Source organism: Nomascus leucogenys, chromosome 13, assembly GCF_006542625.1.
Source record: "Nomascus leucogenys isolate Asia chromosome 13, Asia_NLE_v1, whole genome shotgun sequence".
NCBI classification, from domain to species: domain Eukaryota; kingdom Metazoa; phylum Chordata; class Mammalia; order Primates; family Hylobatidae; genus Nomascus; species Nomascus leucogenys.
The window spans coordinates 51,681,735-51,699,929 of record NC_044393.1 but is presented as its reverse complement, the minus strand read 5'-3'; the positions used below and the strand labels follow the sequence as shown (position 1 = coordinate 51,699,929).

Genomic DNA, 18,195 nt, shown 5'->3' with positions numbered 1-18,195 from the left:
TTATGTTTTAGGAGATAATGAATTAAAATTCATTTTACTTTGAAAAATGTATAAATAACTCTCAGAACAGTTTAACCTAGAGTTGTTTTAAAAACAACGTCTGAAATTCATTGGCTTAGAGGATAATGGTGATACACTTTGACCTATTTTTCTATAACAGTCAGCCAAGATGTGCCCAGCTGCTGTCCAGAACACAGGACCCTAGCAGAGACGGATTTAACAGGAACCCAGTGAAGCTTAAGCTTCAGGCCCCTCACTTGCATGAACCTCTTCCAAGATGCTGTACCTAAGTTAGCATTTGTAACTTTTTTTTCTTTTGAGACAGAGTCTCGCTGTCGCCCAGGCTGGAGTGCAGTGGCGCGATCTCGGTTCACTGCAGGCTCCGCCCCCCCGGGGTTCACGCCATTCTCCTGCCTCAGCCTCCCGAGTAGCTGGGACTACAGGCGCCCGCCACCTCGCCCGGCTAATTTTTTGTATTTTTAGTAGAGACGGGGTTTCACCGTGTTAGCCAAGATGGTCTTGATCTCCTGACCTCATGATCCGCCCGCCTCGGCCTCCCGAAGTCATTTGTAATTTTTTACTGTCTCTCTTAACGAGGGCCCCCCAGATTGTACAAGTTTCAGCCCCACAAAATTTGATCTGCCCCAGGACTGAGCAAGACCCCACAGAGAAATGTCTCGCCCACCACACTGCAGTGACAGATTCAACCTCCCTGCATATGTGTTACCTGTGGCTCCAAAGTCCAATGACAACCTTGGGCAGGAAGGGGCTTTTCTATAACCCTTGCTGTGTACGTAAGACTCTTGAGATTTCAACTGAACCCCCTATGAATCCGCAGAGCATGGTGGGAGGTGCGGTGTTAGACAAACTTAGCTTCTGAGCTTGGCCTTGCCATTTACTAGCTGTGTGACTTCGGGAAACTTATTTAACTTCTTGTAGCATGAGTCTTAGGCAGGGCTCCCCAGAAACAGACCCTAAGACAACTACTAATAGAGGGAGAGCTTACAAGATCACTGTGAGTATTAAATGGGTAATTAAAGCACACAGGGCAGATGGTAAGTGTCTACATATTGTAGTTCCTTTCTCTCTCATATTTAATTTTCTTGTCTTAATTGCTTCTAGTCGAAGACCGCATAATTTAACATGATTTCGTTTCTTTACTAGGATGAAGTGGCCCACCATCAAACCATTCCAGTACAAATTGGGAAAGAGATAGAAAAAATAACACGCAAAAAAGTGTATGATTTAATATTTTTACTTTGAATCCCTCCCAGTCCAAGTTGTGTGTGCACACTAGAACAAGAGTACTAACCATTGAACACATTAAATTACTATGATAATTTTAGAAGTTTCTGCTTTGGGCCCTGTCTGGGTTGTTTATATCAAGTTCTTTAAAAGAAAGTAATGCACTAAATTACTATCATTCATAATATTTATGGCTTAATTATGGGTCCAGATTCTGTTGCCAACTTATAAATCATATTTTTATGGAGAAGTTCAGTTGACTTTAACAGAGCAGTGCATGGGATAAATTATGTGAACTGGTTAGAATTTCATAGTCTAGAAGTATATCAGCCAGGCAACAGCCCAAACCCCAAATAATAGTAACTTCCCACTTTGCCACCCGTTCATGTGTATAATACCCCTCAGATATTCAGAGTAGATTGGGAGGCAGAGGTCATTGAGGAACTTCTCATTGTTTAGAGGAACCAAAAAAGATAGAGATTTTAAGTGAAGATACGAAATTCTGGAAAAATAATATAATTACTCTGGTGACTAATCTTAAGAGAAAAGGGAAAAATTAGGCAGGCATTAGTAACTGTTCTAAAAACTAAGCTCACCAACATCAAAGTTGAGAAACTCAGGTCAGTTCCAGGAGGCTGGTCAGGATGAGGGTTGAATCACAGGAGATGGTAGCAAATTGGGATCTGCAGAGAAAGTAGAGAGGCTGGGCAAATTCCTGCCTTCCGTGGTACTCAGTGGAGATACCCTCCAAGTCCCACCCATCTGTGGTCTTTATCCACTGCTGAGATCATTGAATTTATGACTGTCTCTTCTGCTGCCTGGTTAGAAAGCAAGAATAGGTAAAGCCAGCATGGCCTCAAAATAAGGCAAATGTGTGTGTGTGTGTGTGTGTGTGTGTGTGTGTGTGTGTGTGTGTGTGTGTGTATCCCCTACAGAGAAATGGAAAAGAAAAAAATTGTCTTGGAACAAGAAGTCAAAAAGCTAAATGACTCCCTAAAGAAAGTTGAAAACAAGGTTAGTGCTATAGTGGAAGAGAAGGAAAATGTAATAAAGGAAGTTGAAGGCAAACGAGCCTTACTTGAAATCAAAGAACGAGAACATAACCAATTGGTCAAGCTATTGGAATTAGCCAGAGAGAATGAAGCAACTTCATTAACTGAAAGGTTAGTTATATTTATGTATATATGTATATATATTTGTGTATTTATGTCATCTAAATTTTTCTTCAATTTATATCTGAGAATTCAAAATATAATTTCACTTTGGTGTTGAGTCAATAAATATTTTAAAATAATTTTAAATCAACTTTTACCATTAATATATTATCAAATAAAGCACTTTGAAGTATTTTTTGATACTTTACTCAAATTTTCTCAATTTTCTGTTTCAAATTTTCAGGATAAAATCTGTTGTATGTTGTAAGTTTCTGAATGTGCCTTTGGAAAATTTATCACTGGAGTATGTTATGTTTAGTTGAGGGATTTTGCCAACAAATGAATGATACTTCTTAGGCCATCTTGACTTTTTTCTAGTAGAAGCAATTTCATGGTGTAATTCCCTAGGAGAGTTTTATGTCTTGCTTTTTTTTGTTTGTTTTTTGAGATGGAGTCTTGCTCTGTTGCTAGGCTGGAGTGCAGTGGCACGATCTTGGCTCACTGCAACCTCTGCCTCCCGGGTTCAAGCGATTCTCCTGCCTCAGCCTCCCAAGTAGTTGGGACTACAGATGCGTACCACCACGCCTGGCTAATTTTTTTTTTTCTCAGTAGAGACAGGGTTTCACCATGTTGGCCAGGTGGTCTCGATCTCTTGACCTCATGATCCACCCACTTTGGCCTCCCAAAGTGCTGGGATTATAGGCATGAGCCACCGCGCCCAGCCTATGTCCTGCTTTTAAGTAAAATTTCAAGGAAACTGGAGGCTTCTATCTCTGCCAATGTGTTATCTTTTTGGGGGGTGGGGGTTATAAGACTGCAGTTCTAAATGATACCAACTCACAAACCTAGTTGCCTTTGGCATTATTTACAATTTATGATTCCAACATGAGAATAGTCGTGTGTGTATATACTGAGCATGCTGTCTTTTATTAAACTTTTATTTTGAGTTCAAGCTTACACATACAGGTTTGTTATAGGTAAAATTGTGTCATGGGGGGTTGTTGTACAGATTATTTTGTTATCCAAGTTAGTACCTATTATTTTTCCTCCTCCCATCCTCCACCCTCCAAAGGGCTCCAGTGTGTGTTGTTCCTCTCTATGTGTCCATGTATCCTCATCATTTTGCTCCCACTTATAAGTGAGAACATGTGATACTTGGTTTTCTGTCCCTGCATTGGTTTGCCAAGGATAATGACCTCCAGCTCCATCCACGTTCCTGCAAAGGATATGATCTCATTCTTTTTTATGGCTGCATAATAGTCCATGGCATATGTACCACATTATCTGGTCTGTCATCAATGAGCATTTAGGTTTGTTCTGTGTCTTTGCTATTGTGAATAGCACTGTGATGAGCAAACGTGTGCATGTCTTTATGATACAACAGTTTATATTTCTTTGAGTATATACCCTGTAATAGGATTGCTGGTTCAAATGGTAGTTCTGTTTTTAGGTCTTTGCCAGAAGAGATTGGGAGCCAATATTCAGCATGCTGTCTTGATAAGTTTTGAAAAACATTTAGGACAGCTGATAACAAAATCATTTTCATCTTCTTCCTTTACCTGGAACAGAGGGATCTTGGATCTCAATTTACGCAACAGTCTCATTGACAAGCAGAACTACCATGATGAACTTTCTCGGAAGCAAAGAGAGAAAGAACGAGATTTTCGAAATTTAAGGAAGATGGAAGTGCTCTTGAAAGTGTCCTGGGATGCACTTACACAAACTCAAGCGCTGCATCAAAGGCTTCTATTAGAGGTGAGGGCTGTAAACTACCATCTGATTTTTAAGCTTGGTGCTAACTTTTGAAGAAAAATATTTTAGGAAGTTGTTTTTGCTGCCAACAGAGAAGAAGAAAATACAGGTAACAGAGAAAAGGTAATTTTCAAATGCATCAAGCCTATTTTGAAACCTATAGTCCTATAATGTTTCGTAATCTCATTTTGCTAACCCAAGATTAGAAAAATGTCTTGTTTGGATCAGTCATCCATCAACCTGACCTGGGGAAATGACTGGACCATCCAGTTCTAGAAGAGCTAGAGGGTTCACTGCAGAATGGGGCCAAGTGGATCATTATTTTCACCAGTTGAAAGAGTCAGATCTGGCATGGTGTCATGGCAGACTATAACAGTGAAGGACTAGATCGAATTACGTAGATATAGATGATCAGCAGCCTGCACTTCCAACTAGCCAAGGGCAATCCAGAACCCAATATCAGGCTGCCTGGCTAATTCTGTGCAGGGTCAGAGGTGTACTCCAGTCAGAAGATGCTCAAGACAACTGTTACCTGCCTCTGTGTTCCCAAGTGAGGGGTCCTGTGGCCCCTGGCTCACTTCTCTCTCAGAGGGCACTCCCTGTGGTAAATGACCAAGTGCCACTGAAAGGGCAGAGGATCCTTGAGAGGGCTGCAGCCTTGTGCTAGAGCCTTCCTTGAGCGAAAAAGGGGTCAGCCTCTGAGATGAAGCAGCTAGGTGTATAGAAACCTTCCCCATTCTCTTCAGGACTGTCATGCTACAGAACCTTATGGAGGGTCACGACCTAAGAAATTTGAACAGGAGTTTCCAGCTGTGGTAGACACCTCTGATCCTAACCTATGCCTAGTTCTCCTCTCCTCCTGGACACATAGAAAGTTTATACTTCCTTGCACCCTTTGCAGTTGAGCAGCGTCATGTAACTCATTCTGGCCAGAGGATTGTACAGAAAAGTGACACGTCACTTCCAGCCTATAACATCTAATTGCCAATGTGAGACCCTCTAGCTGTTTTTCCCTCTCCTGTGGTAATTGTAGAAGTGCATGACGCCATGGAGGTGCTGTAAAATGGGAGCAGCTGGGAATGCTGAGCCAACAGTGGTCTCAGAGTCCTCTTGATTGCCCACAGGCTTTGTAGGAAACAGCTCTGGTAGTTCGAAGCCATGATATTTGGGGGTTGTTTATTTCTGTAGCATAACTTAGCCTGTCCTGACTGAAAGACCAATCTTAAGCAACATGCGTGAAAAAATTGGTTAGGGTTATAAGTGTTACAAATGACTAGGACTTGGACTTCATCTTGCTGTCAGATGGCACTTACAATCTTTCCAAGAAGTTCTCTGGCCGGGCGCAGTGGCTGCCGCCTGTAATCCCAGCACTTTGGGAGGCCGAGGTGGGCAGATCAGCTGAGGTCAGGAGTTCAAGACCAGCCTGGCCAACATGGTGAAACCCTGTCTCTACTAAAAATACAAAAATTGGCCGGGTGTGGTGGTGCATGCCCACGATCCCAGCCACTTGGGAGGCTGAGGCAGGAGAATCGCTTGAACCCGGGAGGCGGAGGTTGCAGTGAGCTGAGGTCATGCCACTGCACTCCAGCCTGGACGACAGAGCCAGACTCCGTCTCAAACAAAAAAAGGAAGTTTTCTATCTCAGTGAGGCAAAATGTACTTTTATAGTCTTTTTGCAAAACAAAACATGTATGTTCTACTACATATGTGTTTTCACAAATAACTATTTTGTTTAACTGTTATACGTAGTATATTAAAGATATATATACTTCTTATTTAATCACTTTATTACAGTTCCAACAGGTAGATTTATTTGAATCACTCTGAAATCTCTTTAACTCTAGTAGTGCTTTTTGCCTTAGAAGATTATTTTGTCTGATTTTAATATAGTAACATCAGTTACACTATCTTTTGGCGTGTTAGATTCTGCATGGTATTATTTACTTTCATTTTTTTTCTTTTTCTTTTTGGAGGCAGTCTTGCTTTGCTGCCCAGGCTGGACTGCAGGCACCGTCTTGGCTCACTGTAACCTCCACATCTCAGGTTTAAGCAATTCTTGTACTTCAGCCTCCCAAGAAGCTGGGATTACAGGCATGTGCCACCATACCCCGCTAATTTTTGTATTTTTAGTAGAGACAGGCTTTCACTATGTTGGCCAAGGCTGGTCTCAAACTCCTGACCTCAAGTGATCCATCAGCCTCGGCCTCCCTAAAGTGCTGGGATTACAGGCACGAGCCACCGCACCCAGCCCTATTTACCATCACTCTTTCTGTGTCCTCATTTTGGTGTGTCTCATAGCACATACTTTTCAAAATCTAGTCTGATAAGTTCTGCCTTTTAATTCTTGTATTTAGTCTGAAAATTAATATTTAATGTAATTGTGGATATATTTGACCTTACTCTGTGATGTTACTTTTGCTTTCTCTGTGTCCCATCTGCTTCATGTTCCATTTTCTCTGCCACATACCCTTCCCAGAACAATATGAAATCAACATTTCATATTGTTCTGCTATCCTTGTTTTAGATATGCATCAGTTAGTTTTACATTCTATTTCTGTTCTTTGGGCGGTTACCCTGAAGATTACAACAGTCATCTTTGACTTACTAGAGTCAAATATAAATTATTTGTATTTTTACTACTTCCAAGACAGTGCTAATACCTTTGATTTTAACTTTACTAACCTTTGCAACTCTTATGCCCTCAAACATATTTTCATTCCAACTTTCCAAGTTATTCTTGTTGGAAGCATTGGTTTACTACAAGCTACTCCATCTTAGCCCAAAGCATTGCACGTTAGGATGTTAAATTGGAACTTTGGGCAAACACAGATCCTGTGGCCACCCCACCTCAGTCATAGTAAGATTTATAGTAGACCGCAGGTATAATGTGTATTCAAAGTACTAATGGAAACCTCAGTGTGATGAGTAAGAGACTCTTAAAACCAGCAAATGTTGCTTGTACTAATAAAACAATTCCTGTTTATTGATCAAATAACTGTTCAGTAAGATTTCTTTAAACAATAGGATAAAATGTATAATTACCTTTAATAACCAATTTTGGTAGTTATGGTAGTAAATAAAGTTAATCCATTCAATATGCTTCTAATGCTGAATCATCAAAGCATTCTTCTTAATATTGAAGAGTAAGGTAACCTAAATAGAAGAAATAATTTGCCTCATAAATTAATACTGCTTAGCTCAAGAAGGGTTATACATTGGTAAAAATCACAAGATTGGTTCTAAAAGACTGCACACAAAAAAACAGACTTAGGTTCACTTCTACCGGAAAATCTAGATTAAGTACCATAGAAGGGACACATAAACCTAACACACAATGTAATCCTACTAGTTCCACTTCTAGTTAAAATAGAAAACGTTGTGATGGGCCATCGTTTCTGCTATAACAGCCAGAAAAAAATCAATAAACTAAAAATCATATATGTTTAAGAGACATATGCAAGTAGGAAGTAAATTCCACAAAGGCATCATCACTTCCTGGTGAGCAGGAATAGGTGGCCTTTTGCCTCCGTGAGACAATTGCCAAGTCTAGATTTGGGCAGGTGGAAGATTTGCCTGCCATAGGCAGAAAGACTTTGCTGGGGTTAGTCAAAACCATCAGAGCTTCTAATGACCATGTGCGTTGGCATGACAAACTGGAATTCCTTAAGCAAAGGCATCATACTCTCATGTAATATCACACATTACAGTATACCTCTGCATTTAAACATGGCGCTTATTGACTTGCACTTGGCACTGAAAAGAAACAAAATCATGATTCCTAGGATTTTGCTCTGACACCATCATGTTGTAGGGGTTAGAATATCATGAGTCTGTAAAGTTATTCGCTTTCTAAACATAAGATCATGTCCAAGATTGTGACAATGACAAAATCCTCTTACCAAGTGAATATGGCACTTTCTATATACTATAATTTTTCAATTGTAGTTTTCTAGCAATTTCATCTCCCTTTGCTCTCATTTAAAAGTGGTTCTGCAATTTTCTCCGTGACTCATTTCAGTGTTGAAGGCAATGATAACAACATAGTATACTGAGAAGAGCTTCAACTTTGAGTCAGGCACAGTCAGGTTCAGATTCTAGATCCATTGAATTCCTACCTATGTTACTTGTTTCCAAACCTTTGAACTGGGATTATTGCAAAAAATGAGTGATTACAAATGGGGAAGTGTGTGGTACCAAGAAGATACTCAGTAAATATTGTCTTCCTTCCTTTATACATATGAACTCTTTGAAAGGCTATAAAGTAAATGGTATAGTCAGAATGGGACTGTGAATATGGCTATTTTATTCATATGGAGAAGATGACATCATCAGGCCCTACTGATAAACCCTGGAAATGCCTCTCAGTACCCACTCTACATTACCTAAATGACTGCAGCTGTACACCAGCTGTTCTCCATAGGTCCAGCTCCTTTCATGTCCAATTTTTCCTCCATTTTGCTAACAAATTTATATTCTTAAGTGACACATTCATGTGTCACTCACCTGCTCAAGACATTCAATGGATCCTTAATTCACATAATCACAGAATGAAGGAACCAAGAGGAATCTTAAAGATCATACTATAAAAACAAATAGGTTTCATCTCAAACGCCAGCTCAGCTCCCTCCATTTGGGCGTAGCTCCCTGCAGTGATGATATTGCAAAGGATTCTTTTTTTTCTTTTCTTTTTTTTGAGATGGGGTCTCACTCTGTTGCTGAGGCTGGAGTACAGTGGCACTGTGTCGGTTCACTGCAACCTCTGTCTCCTCAGTTCGAGCAATTCTCCTGCCTCAGCCTCCTGAGTAGCTGGGATTACATGCAGCCACCACCAAGCCCGGCTAGTTTTTATATTTTTAGTAGAGATGGGGTTTCACCGTGTTGGCCAGGCTGGTCTCGAACTCCTGACCTCAGGTGATCCACCTGCCTCGGCCTCCCAAAGTGCTAGGATTACAGGCGTGAGCCACCGCGCCCGGCCCAATATTGCAAAGGATTCTGAGGCCCAGTGATGACTTGTCAGATAGGAGCTCTGTAGTTGATTGGTGATGTCTGCCCCAGGCATAGAAAGAAAGATTGTCCATGTATTTCCCATTCCTAATCAAGTCATCTTCCTAATCAAGTGCTGTTTCTTCAGCCAATTCTTTCGGTATATCTTCATACCCCAAGTAACATGCTATGATGCTGCTACTTGAGTTTTCAGTTGTAGAATTGATCTTCATACTTGTCACTATAAAAGATGAGGATTCAGCCCTCTTTAGACCCCTGTTCACCACATGTACATTTCTTGTCCCTCTGTACACACAGTATTCTCAGGTCATAATTTTGATTAGTTCAGAATTTGGTATTCACATTATTATGAATATATAAAGGCTATTCATGCCTGAGCCATGTGATATTATATAATTACCCTTCCTTACAAAATTTTGTGTTCCCAGGAATTTATAAACATCCTGTTTCTACACTTTTATAGTTTTCGGTGTGTTTATTAGTTCAATCCCAAATTCTTCTCCAATTATATAAACCAGTATGTTAAAACACATTTGATGGCCTATTCATTTACTCTTCTTAAAGAAATCTCTTCTAAGCCTCATCAATGACCTCTAGCCAAAGACTAACAGGAAAACACCAGTAGTTTAATGAGCTGAGTTTATTACACATTGCAACAAGGGAGAACACACGCCATGGAGAATTGTAGGGAGTCTCAGTAGAGGGTATTAGAAAGGACTTACAGGAGTCATGTGACTTGAGGAATGGTTTAAAGAAATGGGACTTTGCCCTGAATTTGGATGTTCTCAGGAAATGAGAGTAATTCTGTGGTAGAGTATCTTAAATTTTACCTAGAAAAAGAAAAGATTAGATGGAGACTAAAGCTGTGATTGTTAAACAAAGCTGTACATGGAGAATTTATGGTATTTTGTGGCTTGGACAATGATCATGTTTTTGTCTATGTTCAAATACAATTATGCAGTGGCCTTGTTTTTGTCCTGATCCATCATGATTACAGAGTGGCTTTGTCTGAAGTTGATGTTCTGGGCAATTGTTTATGTTCAACAGGAGAATACCAAGGCCTACCTATGAGTACCAGTTCTGCTCCTGGATATCAGGGGCTGCCTTTTTCTTTCTCAGCCTTCTGACTTGTTCCCATTTCTAGTAGTCCCATTTCTCTATGTGCTTACTGCACTGCTGTCATCCTAGGAGCCTCACTCCATCATGTTGGTGATGCCCTTCACCTCTCTTCAGACTCTATTTCATGGGTCTCATCTATTTTATTCTCTTAGCTTACCCCCTTTTGGAGGAGGGGACATGCCTTCCAGTAGCTTCATGAGAAAAATGTTAGTGAAAAAGTAATTGTTTAAGACTTTGTGTGTCAGAAATTGTGTGTCAGAAGACCTTGCATGCTAAAAAATATTTTACCATCACACTAGCCATACAGACGATTAGTACTTTAATTGGATATGGAATTTTAGGTTGGAAATCATTTTCCCTCAGGAAGAAGGCATTAGATTAACTGTCTTCTAGCTTCACTGTTAAGAAGATTTGATGTCATTCTAAATATTGATCCTTTATTTGAAGCCATTTATTTTTCCATGCTGGGAATTTGTGGGATCTCTTACTTGCCTCCAGAATTTTTACATTTTACAATGATGTTCCCATTGTTTCCACTGTGTGGGGCACTGAGTGGGTTGTCTGTCTGTGGAAATGTATGTCCTTCCAAAGTTCCGATACTTGGTCTTAAATTATTTAATTTTGTCCATTTGATTTTCTCTGTTCTGTCTTGGATTCCTTTTACGCAGATGTTGGACCTTCTAAAACAGTCCTCTAATTTTCTTGTCTTTTTTCTTTTATTTTCCATTCTTTTTTGTAATTTGACTTGCTAAAAGAGAAATTTCCTCAAGTTTTCCTTTCAACCCTTCTACTCTTTCATTATGCTATCATATTTTATATTTCCATGTGCTCTCTTTGTTCTTTGTTCTCTGAATGTTTCTTTTTCATAGTATCTTTAATCTCTTATGTCACTGAGGCTATTTTTTTTTTTTTTTTTTTTTTTTTTTGAGACCAAGTCTCCCTCTGTCGCCCAGGCTGCAGTGCAATGGTGCAGTCTCAGCTCACTGCAAGCTCCACCTCCCAGGTTCGTGCCATTCTCCTGCCTTAGCCTCCCAAGTAGCTGGGACTACAGGCGCCCGCCACTGCATGCGGCTAATTTTTTGTTGTATTTTGAGTAGAGACGGGGTTTCACCGTGGTCTCGATCTCCTGACCTTGTGATCTGCCCACCTTGGCCTCCCAAAGTGCTGGGATTACAGGCGTGAACCACCGCACCTGGCCAAAGCTATTAATGATAGTTTCTTTTTTCTTCTTCTTGTCCTAAATAAGACTTTTTCTCCGTGTTTTTTCTGTATTTTCTTTTTTTTGTTTGTTTTTGTCTCTTTCTTATTAGAAGCTTTCCTCCAATATATGGTAATTCTTGGCTATCTGCTTATATTTAAGCATGGGCTGCTATAAATCTAATTGGAAGCTGTCTGTGATGGTGAGGCTTGTCACTGTAGTTTGATCTGACCGGACACAAAATATGTGAGGCATGGCCTTTGACCGAAGAGGAGTTTGCAGTGGAATGCACACGAGTTGTTCAGATTTTAATAAATATTATAATAACTATTTATATTATGACACTACTAGCTATTAAGTCCACAAAATAGCACCCATAGAATATAAAACTAACAGAAATTAAAATGTATTAAAATCCTTTTCCTTTGTTGATTTTAAGAAAAATCTGTTTTCGTTCTAGTAGAGTTTCAGTGAGAGACTAACTTCCTCTTTGACCCTGTGATTTATAATTAGCCCAGCCACTGCCCACAGCTGGCAGTACTTGAAAACAGAAGTGGGTCCGGCCAGGCACTCCCAGCCCAAGTGAACATTTTTTCAGACTTGCATGCAATCCAAAACTAAAAGAGATAAAAGGTAAACATGAAGAGCTGTAGCTATTCTTCAGGATGTATTTCCCCCCAGAGACAGTTGTTTGATTCTCCTATGGCATTTGACTTGTACATAGAGACTCTCCCAGAAACTCAAGGTACAAGCCTCATGAAAGGTTGGAATGCTTTAGAAAAATATCAAAGTGTTAAACTGAGGTTCACTGATATCAAATAATTGGAATATTTACAGCAACAAATAATGTCTAATTTCTTAACTTTTATGAAAGTTACTGATGATTATTCATGCATTGAAAATGCCTGGAAGAACAGACACCAAAACTACTAATAGTGACTCCTGGGGAGTAGTACTTGAAGTAGCAGAGGTAGGAAGCAGATTTTTTTTTCTTTTTTTTTTTTTTGCTTTACACATTTCTGTTGTTTGGTCACAATAAATACATTTTAAGTGTGAAATGCTACACTATGAAAGCTAAAAGAACTATCATAAGCTTACAAAACCTGATATATGCAATTTGGGGCTCAAAAGAAATGGAAAATATCTAAAGTAACTCCAGTCCATGTAATTAGAACTTTGATACTTGATAGTTATTTTCCTCCCACATTAACGGAGACTTCAGTCTAACTCCAGCCTATTTTCCAGATTACCTTAGGAAGGTTTCCTTTCAAAAGAAACACCTATTATGTTAGGTTTGCAATTTGGCCTCAACGAGTAACAGAAACTCAACTATAATGATTTTGCTAAATAGGGAGTCGTTTTACTCACTTAATTAAAAGAGCACAGGTAGGCACAACAGGTTATTTCACATAATGAAAAGTCTAGGATCCTTTTAGCTCCCCTTTCAGTCAACCTTAGTGTGTACATTGTTTCTACATGGTCAGAAAATAGCTATTCCACCTTTAAGCATAAACTCGCAAAAGGAGGAGGAAGGGCAACGAGCAAAAGACATACATGATTGCTGGCTTGGCCAGCTCCTTTTAACATGAAAACAGCCACTTTCCCAGGACCCCTCCTCACAGACTTCCACTTACATTTCATTGGCTTGTCTTAGCTCGTATGGGCACCCCCAGCTGCAAAGAAGTGTGAGGACTCCTGGATATATTGCAGCTCTGAAAAACAAACAAACAAACAAAAAAAAAAAAATGGCATTCTGTTGCTGTCATGGTTAATACTAAATGTCAATTCGATTGGATTGAAGGATACGAAGTATTGATCCTGGGTGTGTCTGTGAAGGTGTTGCCAAAGGAGATTAACCTTTGAGTCAGTGAGCTGGGGAAGGCAGACCCACCCTTAATCTGGGTGGGCACAATCTAATCAGCTGCCGGTGTGGCTAGACTATAAACAGGCAGAAAAATGTGAATGAGAGACCGGCCTAGCCTCCCAGCCTACATCTTTCTCCCGTACTGGACCCTTCCTGCCCTCGAACATCGGACTCCAAGTTTCTTCAGTTTTGGGACTCAGACTGGCTTTCCTTCCTCCTCAGCTTGCAGATGGCCTATTGTGGGACCCAGTGATCCTGTGAGTTAATAGTTAATAAACTCCCCTTTTTATTATATATATATGTACGCACACACTAATAGGAGATATATATATATATATATATATGGAGATGGAGATACAAAGAACCCTAATAGAGTTGCTAAGATCAAGGTGGAGGGTAGCTATTGGCTAGGCAACCAGGAGGCTCTGCTACCAATGGCTTATCATGTCACCTCTTCCACAAGCCAAGCCTACCTAATTCCTGCCTGAAACTAGAGGGCTGGGCTTTATGGAGAATTGAAAATGGTATCAGAGAAGCAGTAGCCAGAGTTCAAAAACGAATACAATTTATTGCAGTATTGTTTGTGCTTCAAAATATTGGAAATAACCAAAGTGTCTAGACCTCAAGCCAGAAAAATCTGTCGAGAGCCTTTAGTTGACATAGTAGCTAGTGAGTGTGCTCTCATCATATTTTCTGTCAAAACCTCATAAGGGTTCCTGGTACCTGTTACTCACGTTTAGATCTGCCTACACCCGGGAGCCGAGCATGAGGACAGCCCACTCCAGGCACACCTGTAGCAGAGAATCAGACAGGGACCGAGGATGTTTGCTGGAGTTCCTCTATCCAGGAGGTCTTAACTTGACTTTCCTAAAGGAGAAATCAAGTCTTCCTTGATGAATATTCACATCTTCCAGGAAGGCCTTCCCAATTATTCAGTTCTATACTGAGTTCTCCCTTTTCTGATCTGCTATAGCAATGTTATGTTTGTTAAGCCCACAACATTCTGTAATATTGTCAGACATGTTTCACAAGAGCACATCTCATTTTCCTAAGTCCAGTGTGTGCATCATCTCAAGAGCTAGTGCTCCAGGGTAGGAGACCCAATGGAAAAGCAGGACATGGACACCTGAAGGTACAGAAGGTGCTACTGAAGATACCCTGATTCATGGATGATGGGGCATCCAAAGACACACTTCAGTAACTTTAACATAGCAGCATGATCCTCAAAAAGATCCTGTGAAGTAACCTTCAAATCACTGGACAGCGTGATATTCCTTTCTTGGGTCTAAATTTTGGCCAGTATTCAACCTTAGGGCCTACAAGTGCGTGCTGTCATAGTAGGAACTGAACCACATCAGATTGGAGTCATGTGCTTTTGGTGTAAATAGCCAACTGTAAACTTGCTCTAAGTCAGGTAGGCTGTAAGCACCCCAAGATGACCCTCCCTGTAGCCTTGAATGGTACCCTTTCCCCATCAGCTGCCACCTGTCCTCCTCTCTACTCTAGTCTTCATCACAAAGAACCTGACAAGCTCATTCCTAATAGGGCAACAAAGACTTACAGAGTGAGATTTGCCTTCTCCCCAAAGTATGTCAACACAGGAGAAAAGTGCAAGCCATTACAACAGAAATATAATGGTGAAATTTTAGGTAGCAACCAAAAAGTTGAGGCTTTTCTTTTGTGTAAGAAATTTCCAGCTACTAATCAAATGACTGCATATAAGTAGCAAACTATCCCCACTATTATTAATAAATTACATATTTTTCTTTATCCTATAAGATTTCATAAATGTACTCACATTTTATAATAACTATAATTTGAATAGTCATAGTATATTCATGTCTCCAAAGTGCTGGGTCATGAGTTAGGCAGATCATGGGTTCCAAGACTACCTCCCTGGGTTTGCACCTGCACCATTGAGGCAAGTTGCTTAAATGTGTTTGTGCCTCATTCTCTTCATCTGTACAACTGGAGAAAATATTCCCCACCTCATGAGGGGTATTGTAATGATGAAATAAGATCGTATATACAGGCATTTAGAACCTTGCTGGACACTTAGTTTATGTTCAATAAGTGTTAGCTATTAGTAAGATTTATTTCTAAATAATAAATATTTGCAGCTGGCAAATTATAGATTTTTGGCAGGTCTTCATATTTTAATTTGCCATGGCTTATAAAGAATATTTGGCATAAAGGGAAGTTCTTATAAGATTGAGACTCGTGATTTGCTCAGCATTTTCAAAAAGTGTGTGATGAGGTTGACTACATGGCAGTGAATTTTATTTATTTATTTTTCACACAGAGTCTCACTCTGTCACCCAGGCTGGAGTGCAGTGGCACGATCTCAGCTCACTGCAACTTCTGCCTCCCGGGTTCAAGCAATTCTCTGCCTCAGCCTCCCAAAGATTTATTTCTTACATAAATGCGTGTTTTTAAATTTTGATTTCCAGATCGAAGCTATCCCCAAAGATGATTCTACGTTATCAGAGAGAAGGCGAGAGCTTCACAAGGAAGTTGAAGTAGCTAAGAGGAATTTGGCCCAACAGGTTAATATCAACGCTCATTTAAGCTTCTATCTAAGAAGGGTTCATACAAAGTTGTGCTTTTAACTGTGCTCTACAAAACCTTATCAATAAGAGAGTCATCAAAGAGAGTATGCTTAATGTGGGCATATTTCTTCATCTCAAAGTGCACTCCAATCCTACATTAAATTTGAGAAAAAAAGAATGTGTTTGAACCGCAAAAAGTATTCAAAGGAATGAGATTTTTAAATTATGGGCTGTTGATTACATTAAAAGTAAACCACAGATGTTTTATTTCACCGATGTCTAAGTTCAAATTTTCTTTTGTTTTTATGTCTCTTCTTTTTCTTAGTCACTTGAAAATACAGTCTGAATACAAAAAGGTTCTATCATGTTAACCCACTGATTTTCACATTATATTACAAAATAAAGGGAAAAAAATAAGCTAAAACACCATTACTTTATTTTTTATTTTTTTTTATAGAGAGAGATCTTGCTATGTTGCTCAGGCTGGTCTTGAACTGCTGGCCTCAAGTCATCGTCCTGCCTCAGCCTCCCAAAGGCTTGAATTACAGGCATGAGCCACCACACCTGGCCTGTTTAAAAAAATACACTTTGTATAGGAAATAAAAAGGTAGTCTAAGATACTAGCTTTATTGTATTCCTTCAAACAAATAAGTTATAATATTATCTGTGTTTTTTTCAAAAGAAAATTATATCAGAAATGGAGTCTAAGTTAGTAGAACAACAACTTGCAGAAGAAAACAAGCTTTTAAAGGAGCAAGAAAACATGAAAGAGCTAGTATTCAACCTTGTCCGCATGACTCAAATCAAAATTGATGAAAAGGAACAAAAGTCCAAGGATTTCCTGAAAGCTCAGGTAACTGCATTTTTTTAACCATTCATTGATAACTACAAGAGGTCAGGGTAGCCTCGTTATAATGCAACGTGCATTAGGACATGGATGAAGCTAGAAACCATCGTTCTCAGCAAACTATCGCAGGGACAAAAAGCCAAACACCACATGTTTTCACTCATAGGTGGGAACTGAACAATGAGAACTCATGGACACAGGAAGGGGAACATCACACACCGGGGACTGTTGTGGGGTGGGGGGGGGGAGGGATAGCATTCGGAGATATACCTAATGTAAATGATGAGTTAATGGGTGCAGCACACCAACATGGCACATGTATACATATGTAACCTGCACGTTGTGCACATGTATCCCAGAACTTAAAGTATAATTAAAATATATAAATATTAAAAAGAACTGGAAGGAAACTCAAAACAAAGAAAGCTATACAATTGACCCTTGAACAACATGGATTTGAACTGCATGGGTCCATTTATACACAGATTTTTTTCAACAAAATGCAGATCAAAAGTAGAGTACTCACAGAATACAAAACCTGCAAATATGGAAGGCCCACTTTTCTTACAGATGAGTTCCACAGGGCCAACTTTGGGACTTGAATATGCTTGGATTTTTGTATTCTCAAAGGGTCCTGGAAACAGTTCCCTATGTATACCAAGGAACCACTATAACTGTGCTTCTCCTTCAAGTACCAGTGACTATAAATCTTCCCTAAATGAGATTCAATCATGCGCTGAAAGATAGTCCCAGGATTCAATTAACAGTAATCAACAATTTAGACGGGAAAGGAGATCACTGACAATAAGCAGAGGATTTGAACAGATGGCAATTTCAGTAAGAATAAAGTGGGTGCCTCCAGTGCACAGGGCTGGCAGCTGCATAGGCTGCAGATATCATTTAGTTTTCACTCCCATCTCAGACTCCACTGTGATTTGTCCAGGAACAACTCAAGAGTGGTAGCGTTAGGTAACTGTCCCTCCCAGCTTCATCAAGACAGCATCATTTAATCGAATGCCAGATACCCTTAGTTGCTGCATCACACCATGATTTTCCTGGGCCTCCTACAAAGTGCCAGTGCAACATTCCCCACTAATATCAACAATAAAACAAATGGTAAAACAGCCCTCCTGTCATGCAAGCTAAAATCCTACCATTAGAATCATTTATTCCTTATAAGGATTATGTCCAGATCATGCCCAGAAGCTCCCTGTTAAAAAATGAACAGGACATTACATATTACTAAAATAGAAGAATTTATCGGGTCAGGCATGGTGACTCACGCCTGTAATCTGAGCACTTTGAGAGGCCGAGGCAGGTGGATCACTTGAGGTCAGGAGTTTGAGACCAGCCTGACCCACATAGTGAAACCCCATCTCTACTAAAATACAAAAATTAGCCAGGCATGGTGGCAGGTGCCTGTAATCCCAGCCACTTGGGAGACTGAGGCAGGAGAATCGTGT

At 39.9% G+C, this 18,195-nt stretch overlaps 1 protein-coding gene across 1 annotated transcript in view; it reads left to right on the top strand.

Moving 5' to 3' along the window:
- The window catches only part of CCDC146 (coiled-coil domain containing 146), a 180,839-nt gene that overhangs the window by 137,419 nt on the left and 25,225 nt on the right, over positions 1-18,195 (top strand). Inside the window, exons 7-11 of the mRNA XM_003268186.3 lie at positions 1,165-1,238; positions 2,181-2,408; positions 3,968-4,154; positions 15,787-15,882; positions 16,568-16,738. Coding sequence (XP_003268234.2) covers positions 1,165-1,238; positions 2,181-2,408; positions 3,968-4,154; positions 15,787-15,882; positions 16,568-16,738 — 756 coding nt within the window. The remainder of the gene's footprint in view (positions 1-1,164; positions 1,239-2,180; positions 2,409-3,967; positions 4,155-15,786; positions 15,883-16,567; positions 16,739-18,195) is intronic.